This window comes from Xiphias gladius, chromosome 7, assembly GCF_016859285.1.
Source record: "Xiphias gladius isolate SHS-SW01 ecotype Sanya breed wild chromosome 7, ASM1685928v1, whole genome shotgun sequence".
In the NCBI taxonomy this organism is placed as follows: Eukaryota; Metazoa; Chordata; class Actinopteri; order Istiophoriformes; family Xiphiidae; genus Xiphias; species Xiphias gladius.
In genome coordinates, this window is record NC_053406.1 from 26,828,272 (window position 1) to 26,856,085 (window position 27,814).

The 27,814-nt window shown below is 47.2% G+C and overlaps 4 protein-coding genes and 1 non-coding gene across 9 annotated transcripts; 3 read left to right on the forward strand and 2 right to left on the reverse strand.

The window, feature by feature from the left end:
- Nucleotides 1-211: 211 nt before the first annotated feature.
- On the forward strand, nucleotides 212-14,647 carry abcf3 (ATP-binding cassette, sub-family F (GCN20), member 3). 3 transcript variants are annotated; one of them, XM_040131131.1, is made up of 22 exons: nucleotides 212-367; nucleotides 3,632-3,779; nucleotides 4,222-4,298; nucleotides 4,457-4,512; nucleotides 5,040-5,137; nucleotides 5,392-5,514; nucleotides 6,599-6,865; nucleotides 7,658-7,738; nucleotides 8,334-8,393; nucleotides 8,502-8,558; nucleotides 8,715-8,737; nucleotides 9,947-10,002; nucleotides 10,114-10,314; nucleotides 10,465-10,541; nucleotides 10,668-10,712; nucleotides 11,311-11,443; nucleotides 11,607-11,695; nucleotides 12,246-12,337; nucleotides 12,432-12,564; nucleotides 12,654-12,742; nucleotides 13,747-13,941; nucleotides 14,053-14,647. In XM_040131131.1, exons 1-21 carry the CDS (start codon nucleotides 295-297, stop codon nucleotides 13,902-13,904), a joined length of 2,136 nt encoding a protein of 711 aa, XP_039987065.1. In that variant the 5' UTR covers nucleotides 212-294; the 3' UTR covers nucleotides 13,905-13,941; nucleotides 14,053-14,647. The 3 variants fall into 3 exon arrangements, with proteins under 3 accessions (XP_039987065.1, XP_039987064.1, XP_039987066.1); XM_040131130.1 differs by having other exon boundaries at nucleotides 13,747-14,646; XM_040131132.1 differs by lacking the exon at nucleotides 14,053-14,647 and having other exon boundaries at nucleotides 213-367; nucleotides 12,654-12,745; nucleotides 13,749-13,909.
- A 607-nt stretch (nucleotides 14,648-15,254) lies between these two features.
- Nucleotides 15,255-21,389, reverse strand: LOC120792095. The gene is made up of 5 exons (XM_040131133.1): nucleotides 21,259-21,389; nucleotides 19,695-20,282; nucleotides 17,895-17,971; nucleotides 17,430-17,681; nucleotides 15,255-16,285 (listed from the first exon to the last, which is right to left on the reverse strand). Exons 2-5 carry the CDS (start codon nucleotides 20,275-20,277, stop codon nucleotides 16,028-16,030), a joined length of 1,170 nt encoding a protein of 389 aa, XP_039987067.1. The 5' UTR covers nucleotides 20,278-20,282; nucleotides 21,259-21,389; the 3' UTR covers nucleotides 15,255-16,027.
- On the forward strand, nucleotides 20,558-23,466 carry LOC120792096 (dual specificity protein phosphatase 14). 3 transcript variants are annotated; one of them, XM_040131136.1, is made up of 3 exons: nucleotides 20,558-20,682; nucleotides 22,389-22,733; nucleotides 22,939-23,466. In XM_040131136.1, exons 2-3 carry the CDS (start codon nucleotides 22,423-22,425, stop codon nucleotides 23,159-23,161), a joined length of 534 nt encoding a protein of 177 aa, XP_039987070.1. In that variant the 5' UTR covers nucleotides 20,558-20,682; nucleotides 22,389-22,422; the 3' UTR covers nucleotides 23,162-23,466. The 3 variants fall into 3 exon arrangements, with proteins under 3 accessions (XP_039987070.1, XP_039987068.1, XP_039987071.1); XM_040131134.1 differs by having other exon boundaries at nucleotides 20,560-20,682; nucleotides 22,417-22,733; XM_040131137.1 differs by lacking the exon at nucleotides 20,558-20,682 and adding an exon at nucleotides 21,743-22,263 and having other exon boundaries at nucleotides 22,349-22,733.
- Nucleotides 21,601-21,683, forward strand: trnal-cag. Its single transcript has one exon. It is a non-coding gene; the product is annotated as a tRNA-Leu (tRNA).
- Nucleotides 23,467-24,273: 807 nt separating the features above from the next.
- polr2d (RNA polymerase II subunit D) lies at nucleotides 24,274-27,747 on the reverse strand. The gene is made up of 4 exons (XM_040129992.1): nucleotides 27,430-27,747; nucleotides 25,921-26,101; nucleotides 25,707-25,802; nucleotides 24,274-24,648 (listed from the first exon to the last, which is right to left on the reverse strand). Exons 1-4 carry the CDS (start codon nucleotides 27,506-27,508, stop codon nucleotides 24,570-24,572), a joined length of 435 nt encoding a protein of 144 aa, XP_039985926.1. The 5' UTR covers nucleotides 27,509-27,747; the 3' UTR covers nucleotides 24,274-24,569.
- Between the last annotated feature and the right edge of the window lie 67 nt (nucleotides 27,748-27,814).

Here is a 27,814-nt window from a genome sequence, read left to right on the forward strand (position 1 = left end):
ACTGAAGTAGATCAATAAATTCACAACATGGTCCATTAGCAGCTGTTCTGGAGCTTTCGGTCGTACCACACGATCTTACTTAGCAGATGGAGTTTTCTGATATTCAAAGAGCGTGTGGTGCTGATGGGAAATCAATAATTAATGATATATATTCATCGTAACATTTTGTCTCTTGTCTCGTAGGCCTTTATAACGACGTCGCTACAGGAGACACAAAACCTACACTTCCCAGAACTCACAGCGCTGTCGCATATTGACGCATGCGCATCGCGGCTGTGTTCAGGGCCGGGTATCATGGCGACGTACGTGGACATTCTGAAGAGCGAGTTTCCTGAGATCGACTCGGAGGTTTTCGATTATATCACAGGTAAGACACCGGGGACAGAGCCGCCGTGTGCCCGCTGCCTGCCGCCCCGGTGGAGTGGTACTGACCGGCCTTTTCTCTGCCTGTTACACGGGCGCGGCTGCTCTGTAGCCGCAGAGCTAATGAGCTAACCCGGGTTAGGCTAACCGGAGCCGGGACACCGGGCAGCACGGCATGGGCCGGTTAGCTCCACCTAAACCCTGGTCAGTCTGAGATTTATAACCCGGTTTGACTGAAACAGCGCCGTTTAGGAAATATTCCAGTGTTATAGGAAATATTAAATGAAATATTACAAGAGTGTTATAGGGAATATTACAGGAAATCTTGTAGGGGTGTTACAGGAAATATTCCAATGTTACAGGAAATATTGCAGGAGTGTTGTAGGGAATGTTACAATGTTGAAGGAACTATTCCAGTGTTATAGGAAATATTCCAGGAAATCTTCTAGGAGTGTTACAGGCAATATTCCAGTAAAGACCACTGAAGTTTAGAGCAGAGAAAGAGAAAAGAATCATATAGTTGGTTTATAAAGAACTGGTGAGTAAGTTTCTATTGATGGATGTAAAGTGTTGTGTCCACGGAGAGTGACTCAGCTCAGTGTCACGGTAGCTGTCTGTCTTCAGCAGAGACAAACCACAAACCAGCAAATGTTCGACTGGACGTCAGTGAGTTCTGGTCCCTTGATTAATCTGAACCTGCTACATGGGATTAACTTTAAGTTCCAGTGTCACAAACTGACCCAGAGTCAGTAAGAAAAAGTGAATTACACATGAATAAAGATTACCAAGAAATGTATTCACAGTCACAACAACGTCAGACTCAACTGCACAGTCTAATCTAGCAGCATTAAAGTGGACATTATATATACATATACATACGTGTGTGTGTATATATGTGTGTATATATATATATATATATATATATATATATATATATATATATATATATAATTATTATTTATTGTTTTATTTTTATTTTTTTATTTTTTTAATGTGTGTATGTGTTACAATGTTGGACGTCCGTATTAAATGTGGCCACAGTTTCAAACAATGAGGTAAACCTACGTAGAAGTAAATCCCTGTGAGACAGAAGCTCAGGCGTCAGACTGCTCTGATCACTAGGTTTCCAACGGTTCTTTCTCTATACGGTCATCTGATCCGAGGTCAGCTCCTTCTCCTGAAACAGTCTGCCTGAGCAGTATTAAAGACATTTAATGAACTCCGGCATGCACGCGACCGACGTTGCAGGTTCACTATAGTCTATTGGCGACAGCAGAATAACATTTCACCGCCGACGTTTTCCACTCAAACGGCTTTTTAGATCATTTCCCACACGTACAACTATTTACAGGGGCATATATAGAAACGTGTTTATTTACGGATTGTGACTGAAAGACTAAATCGACCGTTATTTACAGAGTGAGCAGGTACGAGACGTAATATTTAACAAGCAGAGACGTCCTGCTGTAATCTTTGCTGCTGCGTAAATTCTTGCCGTCCACTCTCATATTCTGGATCAGATCGGGGCTCCAACGTGTTCGGATTCAGATCTGAGAAGTTCCGATTCACAGTCACTTACGTTCTGTTACTTGGTTTTACAGTTTTGCTTTCAGAACCTCCACACCGGTAAGAGGATGAGGAGGTGCTCACAAGCTGGTGCGCTGCCCCTTGGCAGGATCTGGATGTTGGTCCAATCAGAAGAAAGTGGACTTTTAAGGAGACCTCTTAAGGAGGCCTGAGCTAATAATACCCGTTTCAGTCAGAGGCTCCACTGAGGGGCTGCATAACAGGCAGTTGGAGATAAAAAGGATTTTTTTGAACTGTGAATCATGCAGAGCTACTTTGATGGAGTCCCAGAATAAAAATACAGAGCTGGAAATGAGCGTAACAGGTCCCCTTTAAAGAAGAGCTGGATGTCAAAGGTAACTGGACTTGTTTTAGATTCTTGAAAACGTTTTTCTGTCACCTGTAGATCTTGTTTTTGCTGACCCGCAGCTGGAACGATAAATCGTACACGCTCACGTGTCAGCCTCTTGCAGATCTGCAGGTATCAATGTATATGTGGTGGAATACGAATCACGGCTGTCTTTGGTGACGTTACAAGACTCGCAGTTAATCTCTGCGGGTGTTCCTGCTGCTGCAGTGTCCCTGTTGATCTGACTTCATTCACCTCAGAATGGTGTTAAAACACAAATGTTTCAGGTCAACAGTCAGACTGTTTTTATGCAAAAGTGACTCAGGTGTTTGTTCAGACACGAGACCAACATGTTAAATGACCATCAGATTCATGCAGAGAGGTGCAGGTCTGAAAGGAGCTGAAGATCCAGAGTCTCCATCGCCACAGAGCTCGTACAGTCCCACCACGACATTCACTCTACTCCACTGAGGTGTTTAAAGAGGAATTCAACACCTCCTGTAAATCTTGTCCTTGGGACCTCGGGGGGTTTAACTTTTATCTACACAGCCTCAGCATGAGCGAGGAAACGTCATGAAGCTTTTACAGATCCCAGCAGATTTCTCTCTTCATGTCATAATGTCTGTTTCCTTCGCAGTAAATGGATTATTTCATGACCCAGAACAATCCCCAGAAAAAAACCTCCAGAGCAGAAACAATTAATCATCAATCAATTAGCTGATAGACAGAAAATTAATCTCCAACTCTTTTGAAAACTGATTAAGCATTGTAATTTATTTTTTTAGAAATAATGAACAAATCTTCTGGTTCCAGTCTGATTATTTGTTTCCGTCGTCTTCTGTCACAGTAAACTGAGCATCTTTAGGTTCTGGACTGTGGGGTGGACAAAATAAGACGTCTGAAGACGCCTCTTTGGACCGAGAGAAACTGAGATGGACATTTTACGCTATCAAACAATTAATCAAGAAAATAAGGGAAGGATAAATTAACAATGAGGATAATCATTAGTTGCAGTCCTCGAGTCCAGATCAGACCTGAACCCAGAAACACTGCACGTTGGTTTCCTTTACAAGCTGCTAAAAAGCTGCAGAAACAGTCAAAAGTGGCAAAAACCAGAGGGGGAGTTGTACCATTGTGTTGGTCCTCCACTAACAAATGATTTCACCAGCAAAGAGAATAAATCAGTTAACGTCGGTATCAAATAACCCCGACTAACATCGAGGTCTTAAAGTGGATTAAACCTGATGGAAGCGGGAGATGGAGCTGAAGACGCAGGGGAGGGACCAGCGGGAGCAGAGGGCCGATGCGTTGATGAATCACGTGCATGTCTGAGTGTTTCCCTGTGCGTTTCAGGTGTTTTGGACAGCGGCGGCGCAGACTTCGAGGATGGAGAGGAGGTTTACGACGCCATCGGCGGCGTCCTGCAGGAAGTGTCCGCCGACAGTAAAAACGAGGACGACGTCAGAGACATCTGTCTCCAGATGTTCAACACTCTCAAACTGTAAGAAAGGACAGATCCTGTCTTTATCTCTGTGATTCATTTAAAGCTCCCTACAGACGTCCACTGAGCTGAGGGAGGGGGCAGTGTTCAAAGGGATATTTCACCCAAAGTCTGTCTGTTCTGTTCAGATAAAAAATACTGTAATGACGTCATGACAGGTGGAAAAACAAAAATGTCCACCGGAGCATCACCAATGAGGAAGAGCATTTTTTGCTCGTTTCCTGTGTGTAATTCTCGTTATCTTGGTTTAATAATTTCCCCTTCATGTACGGGGGCGAATAAGTTTTGACCTCTGTCCACACTCTGTCTGTTGGGACTAATATCCGTCCGCTGTCTCTGTCGGACAATAACTTGAGAATAATATTTTTGCTGTGTGTCTGTTAGGGAATGTTTTTGTTTAGTTTTTATTGGGAGTAACTTTTCTCCTCCTCCTGTTTATCAGGAACAACCATCATGGCGCTCAGAAGCAGGTGTTGTTGGACGCTCCCGTTCAGCTCTCTCAGATCTCTGCAGACACTGGTAAGAAACACATGGCACCTCAGTTTAATGATCATACCTACCACATGCATCTTTACGTATCCTGTGTACGTATACTATTGCACTTTTACCTCACAGCCAGTGTCCAGTTTCTTTGGGTAAACTGGTCCGGTTAATGAAGCCATTTTTGATCTCTTCAGTGTCAGCAGCCGTGGACGTTCAGGGTATCTGGATGATGAAACGTCCTCAGAACACAGTAAGGCTTTAATCCTCTTCCACCTGTTACACCCGCTGTTTCCTGCCGTCACTGAATTTGACTAAAAATACCTAGATTTGTGTTGTAAAGCAGCAAACTAGTTTCACATCTAGATCTACAGTTTACGGTAAAATAGTTCCCGTCGTGATGATAGAAAGCAAAGAGACAAAAGAGCAGTTTTACTTCAGTTCATGTTAATTATGTATTTTACTGTAATTTTATTGTTTGTTTTTTTAATTTAACTTATATTTAAAATAGACACTGATTAAAATCAATTTTTTTGCTTCACAAAATACTCAGACCCCTTCGCTTTCATCACATTTTGTCACTGTTTTACATACGTATATGAACCAGCACACACACATTAATACACACATGGCAAAAATAAAAGCCTTTTTGATAAGAACCTGTTTTTAGACACGAGCGTTGTTTATTTTAACGTCTGAGTTTTAACAAAAACGCACCGTGTCACACCGCTCTGCTGTGATGTCATTAGCGCATCATTTCCTGTCCCTGCGTCTTTTCAGACGGTGGACGCGAAGAAACTGGAGAAGGCCGAGGCGAAGCTGAAAGCTAAACACGAACGCAGGAACGAGAAGGACTCTCAGAAAGCCTCCAGCCCGCTGTCAGTACACAGCAGACCTCACCTGCACACGCCTGTCCTCAACCCCGCTGTCCTCCCCTCTACACCTGATCTCAACTCACCTGTCCTCACCTCTACACACCTGTACCTGTCTCACCAGTACACACCTGTCCTCGTCTCACCTTTCCTCACCTGTATACACCAGTACACACCTGCCCTCGTCTCACCTGTGCTCTCCTGTACACACCCGCACGCCAGTCCTCGTCTCACCTGTCCCCCTTGGTTGTCCCTCACAGAGTCCTGGAGGAGGCGTCGGCCAGTCAGGCCAGCAGTAAGAAGGACAACCGAGTCGACCAATCAGGGAAGAACCGCAGCTACGACATCCGCATCGAGAACTTTGACGTTTCGTTCGGAGAGAGGTGAGCAGAGGGAGGAGCTAATCGCCGGGATTAAACCCAAAGAAATAATCCCGATCAACTAACGAGATCCAAGCAGCTGTTCCAGTTTCACCAGACGTGAATGAATAAAGGAGTTCGTTGTGTCCCAGTTCAGGAGAATCTCAGGTCGCTTGGATTGATACAGTGGCTCATTTTGCTCACAAGGAACTGGACGATCGATCATTGATTTGTTGATCGGCAGCTACGAACATAAACCTGACTACGGCAGAACACCAGCGCTCTGCGTTGTTAGTAATGTAATGCAATGTTGCTAATCGTCTGAGTCGGTGGCCTAAAGGTTAGAGAAGCGGACCTGAGACGGGAAGGGTCACAGGTTCGACCCCTGGACCGTCGGGGTTAATCAGAATCCGGGTGATCTCCAGCCTGTAAAGAGTCCACTTCACAGTTGGTCCAGACAGGACCCGCCTGGAGAGCTTTAGAAATCCAACCTAATTAAAAGATTTTACACTCAGCGCTGACTTTCCTTCATTGGAAGATTTCTAAAGTCAGCTTTGACAGTATTTTTTCATACTTTCACTCATCTTACAAACAGTTTTTCTCGTTTGATAACTTTTTTAAACCAGATGAATGTTTGACTTCATGTTTTGAATATTTTATTGTCATTTATTATTTTCATTTTATTTTTCTCGAATGTAGTTTTCGTCGCTTATATTTGAGTTTTTTACATCTACAGTTGATTCAGAAGGTTTTCAGACACTTTTTTCACATTTTATGTTGAAGCCTTAATGCTAAAATCATTTAAATTCAGTTCACCATTTTAGCATAATCGCTACCAAAGGAGCTTCAGCTAAGTACTGAGGAAAGTGTCTGAATACTTATGTCAGTGTGATATATCGGGTTTTCCTTCTTAATACATTTCCAAAAATGTCTAAAATTCTGTTTTCACTTTGGGAATAAATGAATTTAAACTATTTTTACGCATAAGACTGCAACATGACCACATGTGAGAAAAGCGAAGTCGTCAGAAAACTTTCTGAGTTCAATGTCTAGTTCATTGTTTTCTCTGTAAATATTGAGTTTTTTCTTCATGTATTTTTATCTCCAGGTGTCTGCTGCAGGGGGCGGAGCTGTCTCTGGCGTCGGGTCGGCGATACGGTCTGATCGGTCGTAATGGTCTGGGGAAGACGACGCTGTTGAAGATGTTGGCGAGTCGTAACCTCCGCGTCCCGGCTCACATCTCCATCCTCCACGTGGAGCAGGAAGTGGCGGGAGACGAGACGGAGGCGCTGCAGAGCGTCCTGCAGAGCGACACGCTGAGAGAGGAGCTGCTGGATGAGGAGAGGAGGCTGAACGCTCGCATCGCCAGAGGAAAGTGAGACAGATTTAGTCCTGAGACCGAAGCTCCATGTTCATTTCACTCATTTTTAGTCATCGCTGCCTGTAGACGAGTAAAACTGAACTAAGAGCTGATTTAGAGCCTCGGGGCTTCTCTCCAAACATATGTACAGAATCTACATATGTGTAAGTACAGAACAAATTAACGAACAAAATATCCTAAAATATTTAGAACCTATGTCGGTGTGTTAACTGGAAGGCGACCCAGGGGCACGAGACAAGTCGTGGATTAACCTTATTGATCGGCAGAAACAGCCTCTGTAAATTATTTCATCCTCACTGAATCATTTTTTAGCCAGCTCTTCTTGCTTCGGTGATATTACTGCAGAAAATGATTCAGTCACCGTTTCTCAAAGTCTGGTTTATCTTTGTAATTGATTTAAAAAAAAAAAAAAAAAAAAGTTGTTAACATATATATTTTATCACAGTTTTTATTAAATAAGCAAACTCTTGCTTTCACTGCAGAGTTTAAAGGATAATTCCAGTTTATTCCATCTCTGGTCTTGTTTTACTCCGTTGTTTCTGTCAGTAATATTAACACTTATAATACCAGAGATCTGTGAACAGAGAGACATGACTGAAGAGAATGAACACGAGCCGACAGACGATCACATGGAAAGTCGACTTTACATCTGGACACAAACACTCAGGTTTAGACGCACAGACTATGACGGGCAGAAGGAGACACTCGAGACACTCGAGACACTCGAGACACTCGGTGCTCGCGCTCCCTTTGTGTTTCTGAGGCCGTTTGTCGTCTTTCTTTCAGTGCTGATGGGATGGAGAGTGTTAGACTGTCAGAGATCTACGGCAAGCTGGAGGAGATCGAGGCCGACAAAGCCCCGGCCCGGTAACTATGGCAACCACACAGCCAGACTATTTACATCCACACCACCACAGTTAAGAGTAAGACTCCAACGCGATGGAGCCATCCCTCTGTCAGTGCACGGCATAAAAAATCCAGCTCCAGGCGCTCCAGTGGACCGTTGTAACAAACGTAAAGTACCATAAATAATACTTAAAGTAGACTGGTATAAACCCAATAGTGGGTAGTGGTGAAACTGGTCCAGGAACACCAGAGAACAAAGCTAATACACATTTAGTTTTCTCCATGTTAAGTTTAATTGTGACACTTGGAAAACGTGATTGTCTTTACGTAGTTGCAGTATTGCATCATTTCCTGTTGACTTCCTGTATAGCATCACCAACACCAGTAAACTATAAAGAGCAGTAAATACTACTTCCTGTATACGGTTAGTATGCGTCTGGAACAGTGCTTCTCAACCGTTGGTTCCAGACCCTGTTTGGGCCGTTTGACATGCAGCTGGGGTCGCAGGAGATGCTGATGTTGATTCGGTCCAGATGTTAAATCGCAGACCTGCTGCAGTTTGGTATAGCAGCTGCCCACAAAGTGTTTTTGATTGACGTCTGTCTCGTCCAATCAGAGCCTCCGTCATCCTGGCTGGTCTCGGATTCTCTCCCAAAATGCAACAGCAGGCCACCAAGTGAGTCATCTGTCTCTCTCACACACACACACGTTTCACGGCATTAAAAAACAATAAGCACAACAAGAGCATGTTTGTGTGTGTGTGTGTGTGTGCGTGTGTGCACAGGGAGTTTTCAGGAGGATGGAGGATGAGGTTGGCGTTGGCCAGAGCTCTGTTTGCTCGGTGAGTTTTACTCCTAGGATGTTAACAGTTTTCAGCCTCGCGATGTTGTTGCCACGGTAAAGTTTGATGAGTGTCACGCTGCCGGATGAACTCAGACCCGCAGACAGGAGCCGGTGATCGACAGCTGTCTGACTGACTGTGTTTCGTTGTTTTCAGGCCGGACCTGCTGCTGCTGGACGGTGAGTCACTCATGACTGCGGACTGTAGTTAGGAGCAGGAGGAGCACAAGCAGAAGTGGTGGTTAGTCGTAGTCCGAGTACAAGGAGTAACAGAGGCAGGAGTAGCGGTACGAGCAGGAGCAGGGCGAGCGGTCGGAGCACCAGTGGTAGCGGAAGGAATAGAGGGAGTAGTAGACATAGCTGGAGGAGGAGTTTCAGTAGTATTGTGGGTAGGAGGAGTCGAAGTCGGGGAAGTTGAAATAAGTAGAGTATTAGGAGGAAAAAGAGCAGTTGTAGTACAAGTAGAAGTAGCAGGATGAGTAATGACGAGTCGAATTAGGAGAAGTAGCAGTTTTATGATGTAGTAAGAGGAGAATACCAGTATCAATCAGATTAGTATTACTATTAGTAGCGGTAGTGGTAGTAGCAGCAGTAGCAGCAGTAGTAGTGGCAGTAGCAGTAGCAGTAGTAGTAGTAGCGGTAGCAGTAGCAGTAGTAGTAGTAGTGGTAGTAGTAGCAGCAGTAGTAGTGGTAGCAGTAGCAGCAGCAGTAGCAGTAGTATTGCAGCAGCAGTAGCAGCAGCAGTAGCAGTAGTATTGCAGCAGCAGTAGCAGTAGTAGTAGTAGTAGCAGTAGCAGCAGGTAGCAGTAGTATTGCAGCAGCAGTAGCAGCAGTAGTAGCAGCAGTATTGCAGCAGCAGTAGCAATAGCAGTAGTTGCGGCAGCAGTAGGAGTAGTAGTAGTAGTAGTAGCAGCAGTAGCAGCAGTAGCAGCAGCAGCAGCAGCAGTAGCAGCAGCAGTAGCAGCAGTAGCAGCAGTTGCAGTAGCAGCAGTAGTAGTAGTAGTAGTAGTATTGCAGTAGTAGTAGCAGCAGTAGTAACAGTAGCAGCAGTAGTAGCAGTAGACGCAGTAGTAGTAGCAGTAGTAACAGCAGTAGCAATAGCAGCAGTAGCAATAGCAGCAGTAGCAATAGCAGTAGTAGCGGTAGCAGTAGTAGTAGGAGCAGTAGTAGTAGTAGCAATAGTAGTAGTAGTAGTAGTAGTAGTAGCAGTAGTAGTAGTAGTAGCAGCAGTAGCAGTAGTAGTAGTAGTATCAGTAGAAGTAGTAGCATTAACAGTATTAGTTATAGTATTGTGGTGGTATTCTGGGTAGTAGTTGTTGTAGTAGTATCAGTAGTATCAGTGGTACTATGATGGTACTGTGATGTATTCCTCCTGTGTCTGTGTTTCAGAGCCGACCAACATGTTGGATGTCCGAGCCATCCTGTGGTTAGAGAACTACCTGCAGGTCTGAACTATGACCCGCTGTAACGTTAGCATTCCTCACTGAAAACAATGGGAACTGTTAGCCACGAGCTAACAAGTCACAGATATTAAAGTCGTGTACCTCCTCCCGCAGACGTGGCAGTCCACCATCTTGGTCGTCTCTCACGACAGAAACTTCCTGAACGCCGTGGTAACGGATATAATCCACCTGCACTCCCAGAGGCTCGACAGTTACCGCGGCGACTACGAAAACTTTATTAAAACCAAAGAAGACAGACTGAAGAGCCAGCAGAGAGAGTACGACGCCCAGCTGCAGTACAGACAGCACATACAGGTAGTATTACTGCCGATGGCCTGGGTGTTGGCATTTGAAGTCAGTGTTTTAGTTAGATGTCATTTTTCTGATTCGTGGATAAGTTGGATGAAGGTCACATGACGAGGCCGTTTTCCCGTAACGCACTGTGTCTCTGACGCTGTGTTTCAGGTTTTTATCGACAGGTTTCGGTACAACGCCAACAGAGCAGCTCAGGTCCAGAGCAAACTCAAACTGCTGGAGAGACTGTGAGTCCTGATCCTCGGCATCTGAGAACCACCAGCCGTCTTCTGAATGTGACACTGCAACATATATGAATCTATAGAAACATATGAAATATATAGAGACAGTGACTGTGTCGTTTCCTCCTGCAGACCTGAGCTGAAGCCCATTGAAAAAGAAACTGAGGTCACTTTAAGGTAAGAAGATTCAGCCTCCGTCACGATTCATCCAAAGTGAAATCTGAATCACAGTGACCTTGGTGATCCTCTGACTTTTCATATAGCGCCATCACCAGGTCAGAACACTCGCTCACCGGGCAGAGGGAGCAACTGCCTGTCTGGGTATTGTCCTGAGTGTACGAGTATTGATTTTGGGGGGGGGGGGTTTCAGGGTGCAGCAGAGGTAGCCTCCATCTGCACAGTGGGGAGGCTGACTTCACACATTGAACTGCCAGGTTCAGTGCGTCAGCTGCTTTTTGGTCATTTCATCAGCTCTTATTGTCCTGTGTCAAAATCTAGTTCTAACATCTGTTATGAGTTTATTTTGTGCTCACATGCTGCATTATTAGAATTAAAGTTGTGTTTTATTAAATTAGCACAAACCGACCCAACCACCCCGAGAATTGTTGAGATTAAAAGGTCCCGCGAATGAAACGCTGACGCCGTGTAGATGGATGGTCGAGGTAAAGGCTACCAGACCGTCTCCAAGCAGCCGCACGTTCCCGGGACCGCGGCTGGCTGAGGCGCGTCTGTTCGGACGGTGATCGATTGATCGACCTGTCGTGTCTTCCCGCAGGTTTCCAGATAACTTTGAGAAGTTGTCTCCTCCCATCCTGCAGTTAGACGAGGTAGAGTTTTACTACACTCCAGACCAGCGGCTCTTCTCTGGACTCAACCTGTCGGCCGACCTCGAGTCTCGGATCTGCATCGTACGTGTCATCGTGACCCCTAATGACCTGGACATTTGAAAACTATTTGTCAGGGTGGTTTTAACATCAAAATGTGGAATAGAACTAATCATACTGATCAGTAATCCGGTATCAGGACTGTATTGGCTGTGAGTTGACGGCGTCCCGTCGCGTTTCCTTTCAGGTCGGTGAAAACGGAGCCGGTAAAACCACCGTCCTCAAACTGCTGATGGGAGAGTTGACGCCGGTCAGCGGAGTCAGACAAGCTCACAGGTGAGACGACGACGACCCACCGACCAGTCAGAGCCGAGGAAGCACCAGAACCCGTTTACCTGCGTCAGACTGAAACATCTGCGTACCATGACGCCCTTCATGTGCTCGTCATGGGGAACCATTTACAGGGATGGTTACCCAGAACCCTCTTCATACCGTTTATAAGGAACCATTTCCAAAGAAACCTTCATATTCCCCTCAGTGGAACCTGTTTATAGGGAACGTTTTATATACTGTTAATAGGTTTAATTTACAGGGAACATCTACATATTGTTAATGGGGAACCATTCATACAATGTCTACAGGGAACAGTTTATGTACCGTTCAGGGAACCTCTTAATGTCTGTTTAGGGAACTGTTTGCCCACTTTTTTTTTTTTTTTAAACTGGCTACAAACTATTTCTAGTGAATTGTTTACACGATGGTAATAGGAGACAGATTGTATATCATTTGTTGGGAACAGTTAATGTACTGATTATTGGGAACCGTGTTTATAGCAGCTATTGACCAGACCGAAGTCTTGTCGCTGACTGTTTTCACGTCTCATCAGGAACCTGAAGATCGGTTACTTCAGTCAGCATCATGTGGATCAGCTGGACCTGAACGTCTGCTCTGTGGAGCTGCTGCTCAACAAGTTCCCCGGTAACTAAGGCAGCGGCAAGTAACTGAAACTACAGCCGGGACAACTGCACCCAGGTGTTAAGCTCTGATTGGCTGCTGTGTATGTGTGTCGCAGGGCGGTCGGAGGAGGAGTACCGCCACCAGCTGGGAGGTTACGGAATCACCGGAGAACTGGCCACGAGGCCGGTGGCCAGTCTGTCGGGAGGACAGAAGAGCCGGGTCGCCTTCGCACAGATGACCATGCCGTGGTAACTGAGAGCGCAGGGATCAGCTGTCAGTGTGTGGTGATGGTGGTGATGGTGGTGATGATGGTCATGTCTCTTTGTCTGTCCTTCAGTCCAAACTTCTACATCCTGGACGAGCCGACCAACCACTTGGACATGGAGACCATCGAGGCTCTGGCTAAAGCGCTCAACAAGTTCAGAGTGAGTGAGAGAGAGAGTGAGAGGGAGAGCGTGTGTGTGTGTGTGTGTGTGTGTGTGTGTGTGTGTGTGTGAGAGAGAGTGACAACAAATGAGAACTAGCAGTTATTCTGTTCATTCATTTGAACACGTTGCCTTCACTGCACCTCGTGGTGCCTTCACTGCCTCGCCGAGGGACACACTAGCAGCTGATTTCAGATCTGTTGTCAGGGTAACGTCGCCGTAAACCCTGATCTTTATACAGGATTTTTCCATTTATCGTGTTGAATCCAAAATGTTTCCTCACTTACTTTCTCAGATGGTTCAGTATCGTGATTTTCTGTCTCCGTTACTGAAGAGAACAGCAGCAGATCATCGACGGATCGCAACACGACAGCCCGGCTGGATGACACCACACACACCCTGAGGCGCTTCGCACTGCAGTTTGAATTCAGCCGCGCTGTTTTACTGATCGGACATTTCATTCGATGCCTTCACGTGCCTGAACGGCGTTTTGAATTTGGCAGCTGTAGTTTGCGGTACGACCAGGAATCCGCCTCCAGCCGTTTGTGTGACCGCCTGTGTTCAGACAGCTTGCGAGGCGGATTTCAGATATACGCCGGTGGCGTAGACACGGGTGGGTGCGAACCGGCCCAGATCAGCCGGGTTCGTCTGAACCGAAGACGCGTCAGAGGGAAATGTTTGAGCTCCAGGCGAAACGAGTCTCTATGAATCTGCTTCGTAAACTAGGACAGAGACCAGTCAGAGGATGGACTCTGATCAGATTCGTGCAGGTATTTGGAGCTGAGAATCAGCTCTGGGTTCAGTCTGAAGACACCTGGGTGACGTGTTGAGGATCAGGTGAATCCGAACAGATGAGGCTACAACCAGCTGTTAAGTTGCTCTTCATACAACAAACACTCACCTGCTATTTTCCACATCTGTCTTTCTCCTTCAGAGCGGCGTATTTTCCTCCTCACCTTGTATCAATGGACAGGTGTGTCTCAGGTGTGTCATGTCATGTGTTTCAGGGGGTCATCCTGGTGTCGCACGACGAGCGTCTGATCCGGTTGGTGTGTAAGGAGCTGTGGGTGTGCGAAGGCGGGAAAGTTGGACGCATCGACGGCGGCTTCGACGAATACCGAGACATCCTGCACGAGCAGTTCAGGAAGGAGGGTTACCTGTGAGGCTCCGCCCACTGCTGACTGACCACGCTGACCACTAGTAACATAAACCCCGCCCCCTCCATAATAACACCTGACACGACAGCCAATCGGCCGTCACAGCTGACCGGAGGACGTTTTCTTCTCTGAACTGTCTCATCTCCTGCTGCAGGTGATGATCTGCTGCGAGCTGATTGGTCGTTTCTATTCACCTGGTGAGGTCACACTGAACTCTGGAGGAGGAGTCGTCGTCAACGACGACTTGGAGTTTATTTAAAAGTCGAACATCCGTCTGTCGTCAGTTTATCGTCACATTAAACCCGATTTTGTTTTGTATGGACCCGGCGGAGGTTTGATCAGTTTTAAAGGACCTGACCGTCAAAAACAGTATATTTCCATTCAGAGACAGAAACACAATAAAAACCATCAGATCATGTGTTCAGTTTCTCTTCTTCTGTCCTTTCTTAGAGTCACGTTGCAGAGGTGTGAACTCTTTCCCCGAGGTTAAGATTAAACATTATTATTTTTAAAAAGTGTCCGTCTTCAACAAACTGATCTTTACTTTCCCTGGTAACAGATGTGCTTTGAATCTAAAACTGACTGCTGCCGTGCTTTAACGTTTTAAGTTGTGTTGCATTTGGTGAACGCCACATAATGAAGTGTCGAGGACTCGAAACAGAGGTCGGGACTCGGACTTGACTCGGGACTTCGTACCCGGGACTTCAGACTTACCTTGCTCTGGACTTTCAGAGCATCGGGTCTCGTGCAGAAACACCGTTTCATTCTTCTCCTGAAACTCTGACTTTCCTGTTTCAGGTTTCTCCGTAGGGTCAGATACGTCAAACTGGTCGTGAATCGCAGGTTTCGGCCCGACGAACGTCACCTGTTCACGAGGTGCTGAAGTTTCATCATTAGCATAAACCCCGCCCCTCGACCGTCCATATATGGCCGCCTGTTCTACTCCGCTTGTGGGAAAGTTTCGTTCACAAAAATGTCTCCAAAGGGTGAAAAGAAGACTTTTCACAGGCGGAGTTCGGTAAATACGTTTGTGTGTCACTGGTCGAACAATCAGAACATATTCATAATCCAGCTGCACCGACAGAAGTGAAGAGGAGATGATTTACCATCAGGTTAGAGGCTAAGAAACGTCTTTCCAAAGCGAAGCGGTCTGGGACTGACATGAGAGGAGGTCATGTGACATCGAAACCAGCGGTGGGGCTCCTCGCATGGTTTCTTATTCACAGGAATGAGAAGAAGTGGCTCCGGTGAAGGCCACATTTCTCTCTCAACTGAACAGACCGCCTCATCAATCTGAGACGTCCTGGTGGTCTGGAGGTACCAGGTGTCCTGATCAAGTCCGTCCCCATGTCTCTCTCTGTCCCCTCATTTCACTTCTCTAAATATAAATATACGCAGCTTTCGCATTAGATGAACCGTGTTACGTGACTGAACTTGGCTGCAGCGAGTGCGACTGCGTGCACCTCGTTTCCTGGTTTCGATCATATTCAGGATTCGATGTTTATTTGGATCGTGAGAAACCCGGTTCCTCATCTCTGTTTACACGACGAGACCAGCGTCCAGGTTTCTGGACAACGTCCCAGTCGGAGAGCGAAGCCGATGGAAACAGGTGACACTCTACCATCTTACCCACTCATTTATTAAAGGAGAAGTTTCGTGATAAACAACAGGATGAAGTGATGTGTTGTTCTTACAAACGTTTCTTCTCTAAACGGAAGAGTCTGGAATCCAGAAAATATTTTTTTACGAGTGAAAAGGATCTTTGTTTAAACTGAGCTTTTTTTCTCTGGTGACAGAAAAACATGAGGATCTTTTTATCTTGTGTGAGACCATGAGACCACTTGGACAAAGTGGCAGCAAGTTCAAGTCAATGCTGTATCAGCTCACAGAGGAGCTCAGGTGACTTTCCACCTGACTGTGTGTCCAGGTGTGTCCAGGTGCTGGGGAGTTCAGCTGCATATGTATAGAAAAGTAGTAATAGTACTTTTAGTGTCTCTAAAGGCGACTCTTGAGTCGGCGTCTGTTGGGTCTGAAGACTACAAGTTTGAAAAGTAAAGAAAATCTGGTGGCGTGGAGTTAGAGAGACGTGAGCTCACCAGACCTCTGCCCCCCCAAACCCAACTGGGTCTCTACAGCTCTGGTGTCCAGGCCGCTGCTGTCTCCTGCTGTGTCTTCTCTCTGAGACGAGGTAGGACGGCGTCCCTGTAAAACACTTCCAGCTTGGACACCGTCTCCTCCCACAAGTCAGGGTCAAAGGTCACCGGGACAATGGCCGTCTCCTTCGTGGTGTAGACTATGAGGTCGGCCCGTCGCAGGCCCGTCACCGCCAGTTGACACTGGATCTGTGTGTAGTAACTGTGAGACTTCTTCAGACGGTAGACTGCAGACTGGGATAGGAGGACAGGGAGAGAACGTTAGAGACAAGGAGAGGACGACCGGGACAGGAAGACAAGGAGAGGACGAGTGGGATCAGGAAGACAAGGAGAGGACGAGTGGGGTCAGGAAGACAAGGGGTCAGGAAGACAAGGAGAGGACGAGTGGGGTCAGGAAGACGAGTGGGGTCAGGAAGACAAGGAGAGGACGAGTGGGGTCAGGAAGACAAGGGGTCAGGAAGACAAGGAGAGGACGAGTGGGGTCAGGAAGACAAGGAGAGGACGAGTGGGGTCAGGAAGACGGGGAGAGGACGAGTGGGGTCAGGAAGACGGAGAGAGGACGAGTGGGGTCAGGAAGACAAGGGGTCAGGAAGACAAGGAGAGGACGAGTGGGGTCAGGAAGACGGGAGAGGGGTCAGGAAGACAAGGGGTCAGGAAGACAGTGGGGTCAGGAAGACGGAGAGAGGACGAGTGGGGTCAGGAAGACAAGGAGAGGACGAGTGGGGTCAGGAAGAAAAGGGGTCAGGAAGACAAGGAGAGGACGAGTGGGGTCAGGAAGACGGGGAGAGGACGAGTGGGGTCAGGAAGACAGGGAGAGGACGAGTGGGGTCAGGAAGACGGGAGAGGACGAGTGGGGTCAGGAAGACGGAGAGGACGAGTGGGGTCAGGAAGACAAGGGGTCAGGAAGACAAGGAGAGGACGAGTGGGGTCAGGAAGACGGGTCAGGAAGACAAGGAGAGGACGAGTGGGGTCAGGAAGACGGAGAGAGGACGAGTGGGGTCAGGAAGACGGAGAGAGGACGAGTGGGGTCAGGAAGACAAGGAGAGGACGAGTGGGGTCAGGAAGACGGGGAGAGGACGAGTGGGGTCAGGAAGACGGAGAGAGGACGAGTGGGGTCAGGAAGACAAGGAGAGGACGAGTGGGGTCAGGAAGACGGGTCAGGAAGACGGGGAGAGGACGAGTGGGGTCAGGAAGACAGTGGGGTCAGGAAGACGGGGAGAGGACGACCGGGGCAGGAAGACAAGGAGAGGACTAGTGGGGTCAGGAAGACAGGGAGAGGACAACTGGGACAGGAGGTTGAGGCTTTTGAGGACAGCGAGAGGACAGACTGACTAAGAGACAGACTGATCTGGACAGTAAAATGTTGAGATTCATTCACCCCTCCAGGCTCCCGTCCGTCCTCATCCTGTACTTCCAGACAGAAGGCGGGGTCGTCCCTGCAGGCGTCCTCCACTCGTTTCTGTCTGTGTTTGTAGGGACACTTCACCTCCAGGCAGAGCAGCCACTGGCCGGTCCGCATGTCCTTCACAATGCCGTCAGGGCTCGCAGCCAACCAGGGCCGCTGCGCGTCGATGAAAAGGCCGCAGTCCTGAACCAAGACCGACCGACCTAACGCCGAACTCTTCAGCCTCTGCGGGACGACATCAGTAACGACATCATCGTCACACAGGTGGCGCTCGTACGTCTCTCTCTCTACTTTCAGCTCACCATTGAAACCTCTTAATGAACTCTGGAACCAGACCCTGGTCCTGTGGTCTAAACTGCTCTGGAGATAGTACTTTTTTGATGGAACCATCAGGACAGAGCTGGTGAAATGTCAGGTGATCACTGTGTTGGACCGTACCTGGTAGCTGCAGGTGACCTTGGACTCCATCTGGATCCCCCAGCTCATGGCTCTGGTCTGGACGCTGCGACCCTCGCCTGTTGAATCAGAGTCAAACTTCATTGATAAAGACCCAAGGACTCGTCTTTTCTGACTCTCCAACAAAGATCTTGGAGCCAGCTTTCGTCTCAGACCTGAATAACTACAGTCTGAAGTTACAGAGAGTTACATGCTCACATTGTATTGACCTTTTTTTTTTTTTTTTCGTGATCAATTATTTATGACTTTATAACTCGTGTCAGTAGAATACATCTTCTTGAGTGACTGTAATTTATGCTCATACAGAGTCTAAGACAGAAACCAGTTGGTAAAGGAGTTCAGCAGGGTTCGGTGTTAGGTCCTCTTTGGTTCTTCGGTTTTTAAAAACTGATTTGGACAAAACAGAAATATGGCTCCCACCTGCTGCTGTGGTTGAAGTCCAACAATCCTGGACCATGTAACAGACCTTCAGTAAATTCAAATGATTTTTTTGGCACTTTTATAAAAACATCACTTCTTGTCACACTGGTCGCTGTATTTTTACCCTTCCTGCCCCTAGTTAAAGTTTTCATGTAAAAAGTCAGTCCAGCCCTTCTGGTTTAGATTATAGCGGAAATAATTAGTTGATTAATTGATTAATGAACTATTTCGACAATCTACTGATTGTTAAAGGTAAAGTTTCAATTGAAAATAACAAAAATGACAATTTCCAAATAGGATTTACTGCTTGTCTTCATTGCACGTTGGGTCTAGACCACACGCAAAGTGCGTTTCAGGTCACGGAAAACGGACCCTCCAGGGTGAAGTTTCAGAGTTGACGTGTAGACAGGGGCTTGTGATGTCATTGTTGTTAGCCCACCAGGACCGGCTCCTGATTGGCCAACGTGGCTTTACGGTCGGGGTTGTATCGTCGCCTGGTGGTTTGGCTCTCGGCGGCTTGTTTTTGCGTTTTCACGTGGACGGAGATTTGTTTTCCGTTTTAATAAATACGTGTGGACGAGGCCTTGGTCAGAAGGGCTGAAACTAACGATTATTTTCACTATTGATTAAACTGATGATTATATTCTTCATTAATAGATTAATTACAAATATAGCAAATAATGAATTAGTCGTTGATTATGTCTAAATCTTTCTTTACTTTCATATATGTGTTTTGTTTTGTTTTAACATGATTGTCGCCTGATCTGATGAACTTTTCTGTTCATTTTGTGTGTTTCTTTTTTCCTTTTTATTTTTTAAATAGTTGAATCATTTTGTATTTATTAGTTTGGTGGGTTTTTTTCCCTTTCTTCTCTTTTTGTCTTTACTTTGGTTAAGTCGGGTCGAGGTCTGCTGTAGAGGCCTGAGGCCTCTTTACCTCTACTGACTGTTTTATTCCTATTATCTGGTTTTATGTGTGTGCTAATAAAAGACTAAAACTTAAAGTGACCATCCCAGTTTGCATCAGCTGAGGTTGACATATCAAAAGTCCAAAGCCACCCAGAGTTTACCACCACAGAAGACGAAGATTTGAGACGTGTTAGAAGTTGGACCGGATGAGTTTTTGCCATTTTTGCTTGGAGAAATGATTTAAACGATTAATCAATAATCAGAACTGTTGCTGACTATTGTTCTGTCGATCGACTGATCATTTCAGCCCCACTGGTCAGAAAAAATCAAAATTGAAGTAATCTGGGACTTTTTCTCACTATTTCCTGACATTTTATAGACCAGATGATTACTTTAAATCCCGTGGACAGAACCACCGTTATCTGTGCTCAGGTGTAGGAGGGCGTGGCCTACCTGTGATTGCAGCCAGGTAGGAGGTGGGCGGGGTTTTGCTCCTGCCGTGAACAAAGCGGCAGTGAGCGATGCGATGAGCCACGGAGGCCGTGATCCGATTCTTTCTCCAAGAGAACCAGTCCTGGTTGGTCCTCTGTCCGCGGGTCAGAACCTCCACCTCCTCCACCACACGTCTGTCCAACCGGACCGCCAGACCCCAAGGAACTTCCTCCGGTCTGGGAAGGGCTCCTGCATAGAACCGATCCGGTTTTTGAGGAGGATCTGGATCTGTGGCTGCCCTCTGAACCAGTTTCTGATTCGGCTTCTGTTTTTGGTTTTGTCCTACACCAGGACGTGGTCTCACTGCAGGAACTGGATCAGCCTGGGCGGTGCTGTCCCCATGCTGGCTCCCAGTCTGAGGGGGGCACTCGGCTGCAGAACGGCTCTTCTGTTTTTTACCGGTTCTGGTTTCAGTGGTTTTAGCGGTTTTGGTTTGTGCTCCATTTCCGGGAATCTGAGTCTGGATGCTTGGATGGTATCTGACCTGCGGCAGGACGATGTTCCGGGTCCGACCGGTCTCGCCGTTCCGATTCTGCATTTCCATGTCATCTACATAAGGACAGAAACAGAGTTCTGGATTCAGGCAGACAGACTGAGACCTGGACGTGGAGAATCTGAGGATAAAATATTTTAGTCTTCATTGGTGCGGTGGAGTGGACAGATAAAGGCCTTGCTCTTTGCTGATTGCTTTTCATGCAGAGACTCTAATACTGATCTGAACTCGGGTAGGAAATGAATCAAATTAAAACGTTTTCATCCAGAAGTAAAACTCATCTGACGCGTGACGCGTATTGTCAACATTGTGATGTGACACCTTAATGGTGAAAAAAAAAAGCTGCAGCACGGGTTCGTTACTGGGGCTTTTATTTTGAAATCCGCGGCCGGATGTTGCTTGTTATCGAAGCCTCGGACCAAAACTCTTCTGATCCGTGAAATCGGGTCTGAACAGGTGAGCTCTCCTCCGCCCCGCTGCCTGCATCACCGGACTCCGGTCAAAAAGCGGCAGAAATTCGCGTCGGCCGGACAAAAGCTGCCAGTCTGGCTCCTCGGTGGGAGCCGCTCTCGTGTTTGGCCCCAACGCTCAGAAGCAGCAACTCTACACGACACTTTCCCCATGTTTTCGTAGTCGTTCCCGTGGCGTCGTTCCAGCGAAAACGCGTCGCAACCAGGGGCATTGGGGGGGCATCCGGCCGGTCTCGAAGTTGGCGTAATGTCGCTTGAGGGCCGAATTCTTCAGAGAGGGAACTTCTCGGAGGAAACATCCTCAGTACTGTGAAGTGCGCGGGGGGGAAACGCGAGGCAGCGGGGAAGCGTTAAACTCGAACTTTTTTGAATGAAGTTTGGCGTAAACTGGCCGAGGCGTATCGGGGCGGCTCCTCTCCAGAATAAACCGTGGGACCGGCGTGTGTTTAGGTCCCGGACGCGGACTCGGTCCGTAGCTGGAGCTGCGCTGAGCCGCTGAGACTGACCGGTGTAACTGACCGTCTGTGATCAGGCTTTAAAGGGCCGAAAGAGCGGATCTTACCTGCGTCTACAGCCCGTCTGTCTGTCGGGACGAAAGCAGACGTGAAACCGAGTCCGTGTAAACCGACTGTGACGCATTGTCCCGTGACACATGCCTGAGTGTGTCACGGGGGGGCCGGACGTGTCCGGACGTGTCCCGCCCCGGTCTCAGCCGCACTCGTTTGTTTCTCGATAGTCTTTCGGTTGAACCGATTGATCCGTGTCGAAACTGGTGATCCGGTTTTATGTCGATCACGGGTCAGAGCAGACGGTCAGGTCACCGCCATGTTGGATTTGGACAACGGAGCTGAGTCGTCTTTACGTCTCTGATGCGGTTCCGCCGATGGTCCCGGGTTGTCGTCAGGTCAGGATGGCCGAGCGGTCTAAGGCGCTGCGTTCAGGTCGCAGTCTCCCCTGGAGGCGTGGGTTCGAATCCCACTTCTGACAGAGACCTTTTGATCCACATGGGCAGAGCGCTGCCGGGGACCAGGCCCCTTCCCCCGGGTCTGACGGAGACAGACAGACTTCGTTAGACCCGGTGGAAACTGCAGCAGCCACTGGTCAGTTAAAGGCTGAATTCCACTCAACAACTACACAGACTGAATAAAGGTCGAAGAAATAAAAAATAAAGCAGGAAACAAACATTTGGTGGAAGAGGTTTGTTTTGATTATGGAAACTCGGGACACTGGTTGTTCCAGTCACTTTATTTTCAGTTATTTAGAAGATTACCGGCCTCTTAAGTTCATAAAAGTGAACAACGTCAAAACTGTTCAAATCTGAATAAAAGACTGGTTCGTTGATGAATCAGATTTAAATAAAAGAGAATCATCTTTTTCCCTGGACTCTGTTTTTCTGGTCTATTATTTTTTGTCCATTTGTATTTTATTTTATCTGAATTTTAAATCTCATTGTCTTTTAATTTTTTAAAAATTGTGTTTAAATGTTGTAACACGTTTATTTAACTTTGAATTGTCTCTGTGTTGGGACGTAAACAGTCTTATAAACATTTAGCTCCAGATGCGAATCGTCCACATTTGCATTCGTTTCCCGATGTTTATCCTGACGCGTAGTTGTGACGGTTGAGTTGACGAGCTCGGACCTTGTCTATCAGGTGATGTCCACCTGGGTGAGCCCTCAGTATCGTCTTACAGGTAAAGGTGTCGTCCTTCTGTCCTGCAGCCGGTCATGTCGGTCTCTCAGGTCTCTCCCGGTCTGTTCCTCAGCGGTCTGGACTCGGCTCTGAGCCTCAGTGCGTTGACCGGCAGGAGCATCACCCTCGTCATTAACGCCAGTGGACTGGAGGACGTGTCCTACCCTCGGCTGGACGGCCTGCAGGTCCTCCATGTCCCTGTCCAGGATAGACCTCACGCCCCCCTGAGACGGTACTTTGACCCCGTAGCTGAACGGATCTACCAGAACCGGACAGGGAGGACTCTGGTCCACTGCACAGCCGGCAGGAGCCGATCCCCTGCTCTGATCATGGCCTACCTGATGAGGTAAACCGCCACCCCCCGACTTAAAGATTCACTGTTTGGTCCCAGTTTGACGGGTTTTGGAGCTGTAGTCTCTTAGCGGTTGTTCTGAGCCTCTTTGTGATTCAGGACTGAGAGATGGTTCTGGTGTCAGTGATTCAGGTTTCTGAAGTGGATCAGGTCTCTCTGGTTCAGGGTTCAGAGGTGGTTGTGGTCTCTGTGTTTGCAGGTTTGAAGGTCTCAGCCTCCGTCAGGCTTATGAGCAGGTTTTGGAGCAGCGACCCTTCATCAGACCCAACGCTGGTTTCTGGAGACAGCTGATGGACTATGAGAGGTCTCTGTTCGGCAGGAACACGGTGAGGATGGTGCGGACGTCCAGCGGAGTCCTGCCGGAGGCTCTGCGGGACTCGGAGGACACCGACACCACCGCGGCGTACTGTGTCAATGTTTGATGGGCTGCTCAGGTCCAGATTCTCCTGGAGACACAAGGTCGTCTCTGGTTTTCAGCAGCAGTTGTTCTTTAACTCGGGATCCTCTTGAACTTTGTGGTTTAGTCATGAACCCTCAGCGTCATTGAGAAGAACCACTTCAGGTCTGAAACCAAGTTTCCAGGGACTTTCATGTGAAAACAGCTGAATGGATGAAAATAAAATGACGAAGAAATGTCTGAAAAAAAGGAGGAAATCAACAAAATGTTTTAGCTGTTTATAATTAACCCCAGTAAAGGTGGAGCACTCCCAGCTGCAGTGGGCACCTGTGTATATGGTCCTGGTTTTCACTCTGATGCTTTGAACACCATTTGCATTAGTAAGGCTTTTATTTTGAAAATTTCAGCCAGATGTATCGGCACAGCTGCTTGTTTTTTAAGTTTCAGTCCAAAAAACGTCTTTACATCAATAGTGACCTCTGTTCTCTGAACAGCTGCAAACCTCTCACCAAACTCCATTCAAAAAGTGGCAGAGAAAAAACGAATGCTTTGCGTACTGGTAAAATCAGACCTGCTAGACAACGAACACTGGTATTTAGGAGCCATTCTTGTGTTTGGCATCGACGTACGACAAGGTATGGTACTAATTTACGTTTCATGTTAAAAAAAAAAAAACTGACAGAAATTGTCCGCTAAACTTCCTTTAAGTTCTGTGATTCACTAACTCTGTTTGGATCGACTCCCTTTCCTACAAGCTTTGCTGGAGTTAAATGATCCATGGATTTAATGGTGAGTTACTGCTGAGTTGTGCTGCTTGAGAGTTTTGAACTGTCAAACTGAATAAAAGGTAAATCTGCTGTAAAACCTGCTGCTCAGTCCAAACCGCTTATCGCTGTCGACTGCTCCTACCAGGTGTTATCAGGTGTAAACAGGCCATTGGTGCCGCTGTCTCCCCAGAACCTCTGGTATTAACTTGGTGTGTACAGTTTCATTGAAACTGATAGAAATGACAGACAAGACCACCGACCCGAGACCAGGTCTCAGCTCCGACGTTACCGAGTTAAATATTGAAACCGGCAGGAACGGAGGACAAAACAAAACCCAGATGTGGCCTGACAGAGACAACCGAAGCAGTGGTGTAAAAAAACAAATCAAAGTTTATTGTGACGGCAGAAGGAATTGATGAGCTGCACAGTGAACACGAGACTGACTCTTTAAGTATTCATCAAAAACTGTTCAGTCTGAACCACCAGGATCCACAGACTATAATCAGGCAGTCAGTTCAGTTCAGTCTTCCAGGATATAGAATAAAACTCCCTAGAGAGGACAGGGACCTGAAGGTGGTCAGAGCAGGACTGAGACTCAAGTCCTGCAGGAGAACCAGGAGTCACAGAGCGCAGAGAGCAGTCCTGGTCTTGGTCCTGGATTTGGTCTCAGTACTGGAAGCTTCTCTTGGTCTGGATGTCGTCCAGGATCTGCTGCAGCTCCTCGTCTTCAAACCGACCCTCCAGACTGGAAACACACACAAACACACACATTTTAAAAACACATGAACACACACATTCACCTGCTCTGATCAAAGACGTCGTCTTCGCATCAGGCGGCCGAAACGTCAAAGACGCTGGTTGGTTGATGAAACACTGGGGCCGCGACTGATGGTCGTCCTCATCACTGACCGATCCGCTGATTATCTTTTTGATTCATCATTTTATCTATAAAATGTCATAAACAATGAAAATGTCCATCTCGGCGTCTCAGGGTTCAGGCTGACGTCTCGTTTAATTCCACCGACGTTTAAAACCAAGAAACGTTCAGTTCACCGTGACGCGGGACATAGAAAAGCATCCCGTCCTCACTCTCACGAAGCTGGAACCGGCAAAGGTTTGACATTTTTCCTTGAAAAGGGACTAAAAATTAATCGATCAATTACCAGCGTAGCTGCCGATTAATTTTCTGTTGATCGATTTATTGACTAATTGCTGCAGCTCAACGCTGTTCATTCAACGTTCATTCTTAGTTTCGTTGAAACTTTAGGATGCATTTTCATACATTTGACTCTTATTGGTGCAAATTGATCTCCAGTGACGTCTACTGTTAAAAACGTGCAGTTATATCAGCTGCAGTTTGTTCTTACACTGTAAAATGTCTCGCTCGCTCAGATCTTTGCGTTTGTCTTCTCATGGCGGTTGGTACTGAGCTGTTCTTTGGGTGAAATCACGTCCATGTTGAATCTGTTATTTTTAAGTATTGTGGTTAGCATTCTGTTCCCTCCGTTACGGAGACGGACCAGGTCCGGATTAGTTCTCGGTTCTGATCACATGCAGATCACAAAGGGAGGCGGCACGATCAGTCCCACAGGACATCCACGTTCACGCTTGGATCATGATTCTGGTCTTTTTTTTGACTGGTGAAGAGTGAGCATTGACATCGTTTGGTGAAAAAGACCCCAGGAGCCAAACTAGCCCCTTCGGCCCGAACTGGAAAGGACAGGAAAGGACGCTAACGCCACACGATCACTGGTCCCGTCTCTGATCTGGTTTCTGTCTGGGTGCGATTTGGATCACACTGACCTGGGGATCAGGGCTTTAGCCTCTTCAGCAGCTTCAGGACACAGATTTGCCAAACTGGCCAACTCGAATTTATGGAGCTTCTTCTGCAGGAGGAGACTGTAAACACAACAGACAGAGAGGAGGGGGGCGGTGTCAGATCCGATCAGACCACAAAGCGCTGATGGTGTCAGGTTTGTGTGAAAACATCCAGACAGGTAAGAAAGTAAACCTGTACCTGCGTACGGCGGTGATGGTCTCTCTGTTCTTGAAGCGGCTGAATCGAGCCGTGTAGTTCAGAGTCTTCATGAAAACCTCTGACAGCTCCTGTTCGTCCTCGGCGCTCTCGTTCTGCTGCTTCCTGTGTTCCAGCAACATGTGGACCTCCGAGTTCAGCAGAGTCTCTGCGTTCTCAAACTCTGTGAAGACCAGCAGGGGGAGAATTTAGTCCCTCCTGTCAGGTCAGAAGCTGGAACCATTTATTTTGGCATTTTGCTTAAAAATTTTAACAATTAAACAATTATCAGAAATAATTGCGGACTCATTTTTAAATTCCTTTTCTGGTTGTAAAAACAACGAGACAAATACATAAATAAAACAGATTGAGGATAAAGAAGAAGCGTGCCCAGCGCTTGTGAGCACCTCCTCATCCTCTTACCAGTGTGGAGGTTCTGAAAGCAAAACTGTAAAACCAAGTAACAGAACGTAAGTGACTGTGAATCGGAACTTCTCAGATCTGAATCTGATCCAGAATATGAGAGCGGACGGCAAGAACTTCCGCAGCAGCAAAGATTACAGCAGGACGTCTCTGCTCGTTAAATATTACGTCCCGTACCTGCTCACTCTGTAAATAACGGTCGATTTAGTCTTTCAATCACAATCCGTAAATAAACACGTTTCTATATAGGCCCCTTTAAATAGTTGTACGTGAGGGAAATGAGCTAAAAAGCCGTTTGAGTGGAAAACGTCGCCGGTGAAATGTTATTCTGCTGTCGCCAGTAGACTATAGTGAACCTGCACCGTCGGTCGCGTGCATGCCGGAGTTCATTAAATGTCTTTAATACTGCTCAGGCAGACTGTTTCAGGAGAAGGAGCTGACCTCGGATCAGATGACTGTATAGAGAAAGAACCGTTGGAAACCTAGTGATCAGAGCAGTCTGACGCCTGAGCTTCTGTCTCACAGGGATTTACTTCTACGTAGGTTTACCTCATTGTTTGAAACTGTGGCCACATTTAATATGAAATGAATAAAAGGGTAATAGGTCCACTTTAAAGACTTAACGCTGTTTGAAACCCACTTTATAATTTGTGAAAGATTTCACTGCTTTTCCCACACCCAGACCACATTGGACCAAATCAAAAAGACTGCATTTAGAGTGGTCAAATGTGGACTAGATTAAGTATCGAGTCCTCATGGGTCTGAACCTCAACATGTTGACGGGCGTCTCGGCTGCCGCGATCCCATCACAGGATGGTCTCTAGTTCAATTTGTGAAAATGCAAAACAGGGACATTTTAACGTTTTTTTTTTTAACACATCTAAACCACATTGGACCCGGTCCGGTTCAAAACCCGCTATACTCGGACTGGTAAAATCTGGCAAGTCTAAACCTACATAAACCTCCACTGATCTAGACCTGGACGGTCTGGTTTCGTCTGGATATCGCCATTTCTTGCTTTCTTAAATAAAACAAACGTTTGATGGACCGGAGCGAGGCTTTAAACCCCGGGGGTGATACCTCACAGACCTTTGGGAAACAGCAGCTGTGAAGCGTCTTCTTCAACATCACCGACATGCGGAGCAGCCGCGCCGCCTCCCGCCGCCATGACCGACACAACAGCGGCTAACGGCTACCGGGTCGGCGGAGACACGAAATGGAGGGCAGTAACGCTAGCAGCCGGTCGGTGGATTCAGCACAGACTCCCGGTGAGTCCGCGGGCCTGCGGACGACCTCTGCGGGTCGGCGGAGATTTAACGTCGGAACAACGGACGTTGGGTCCAGCTCGGCGCCTTTACTCTCGTAAAACACAGAAGCACATCCGAGTCCGACACGGACCGCTTCCTGTCTGCGCTTAGCCCTTTCAGAATAAAAGCCGCGGACCGCAGCGCCCCCGGCGGACGGTAACCGTCGG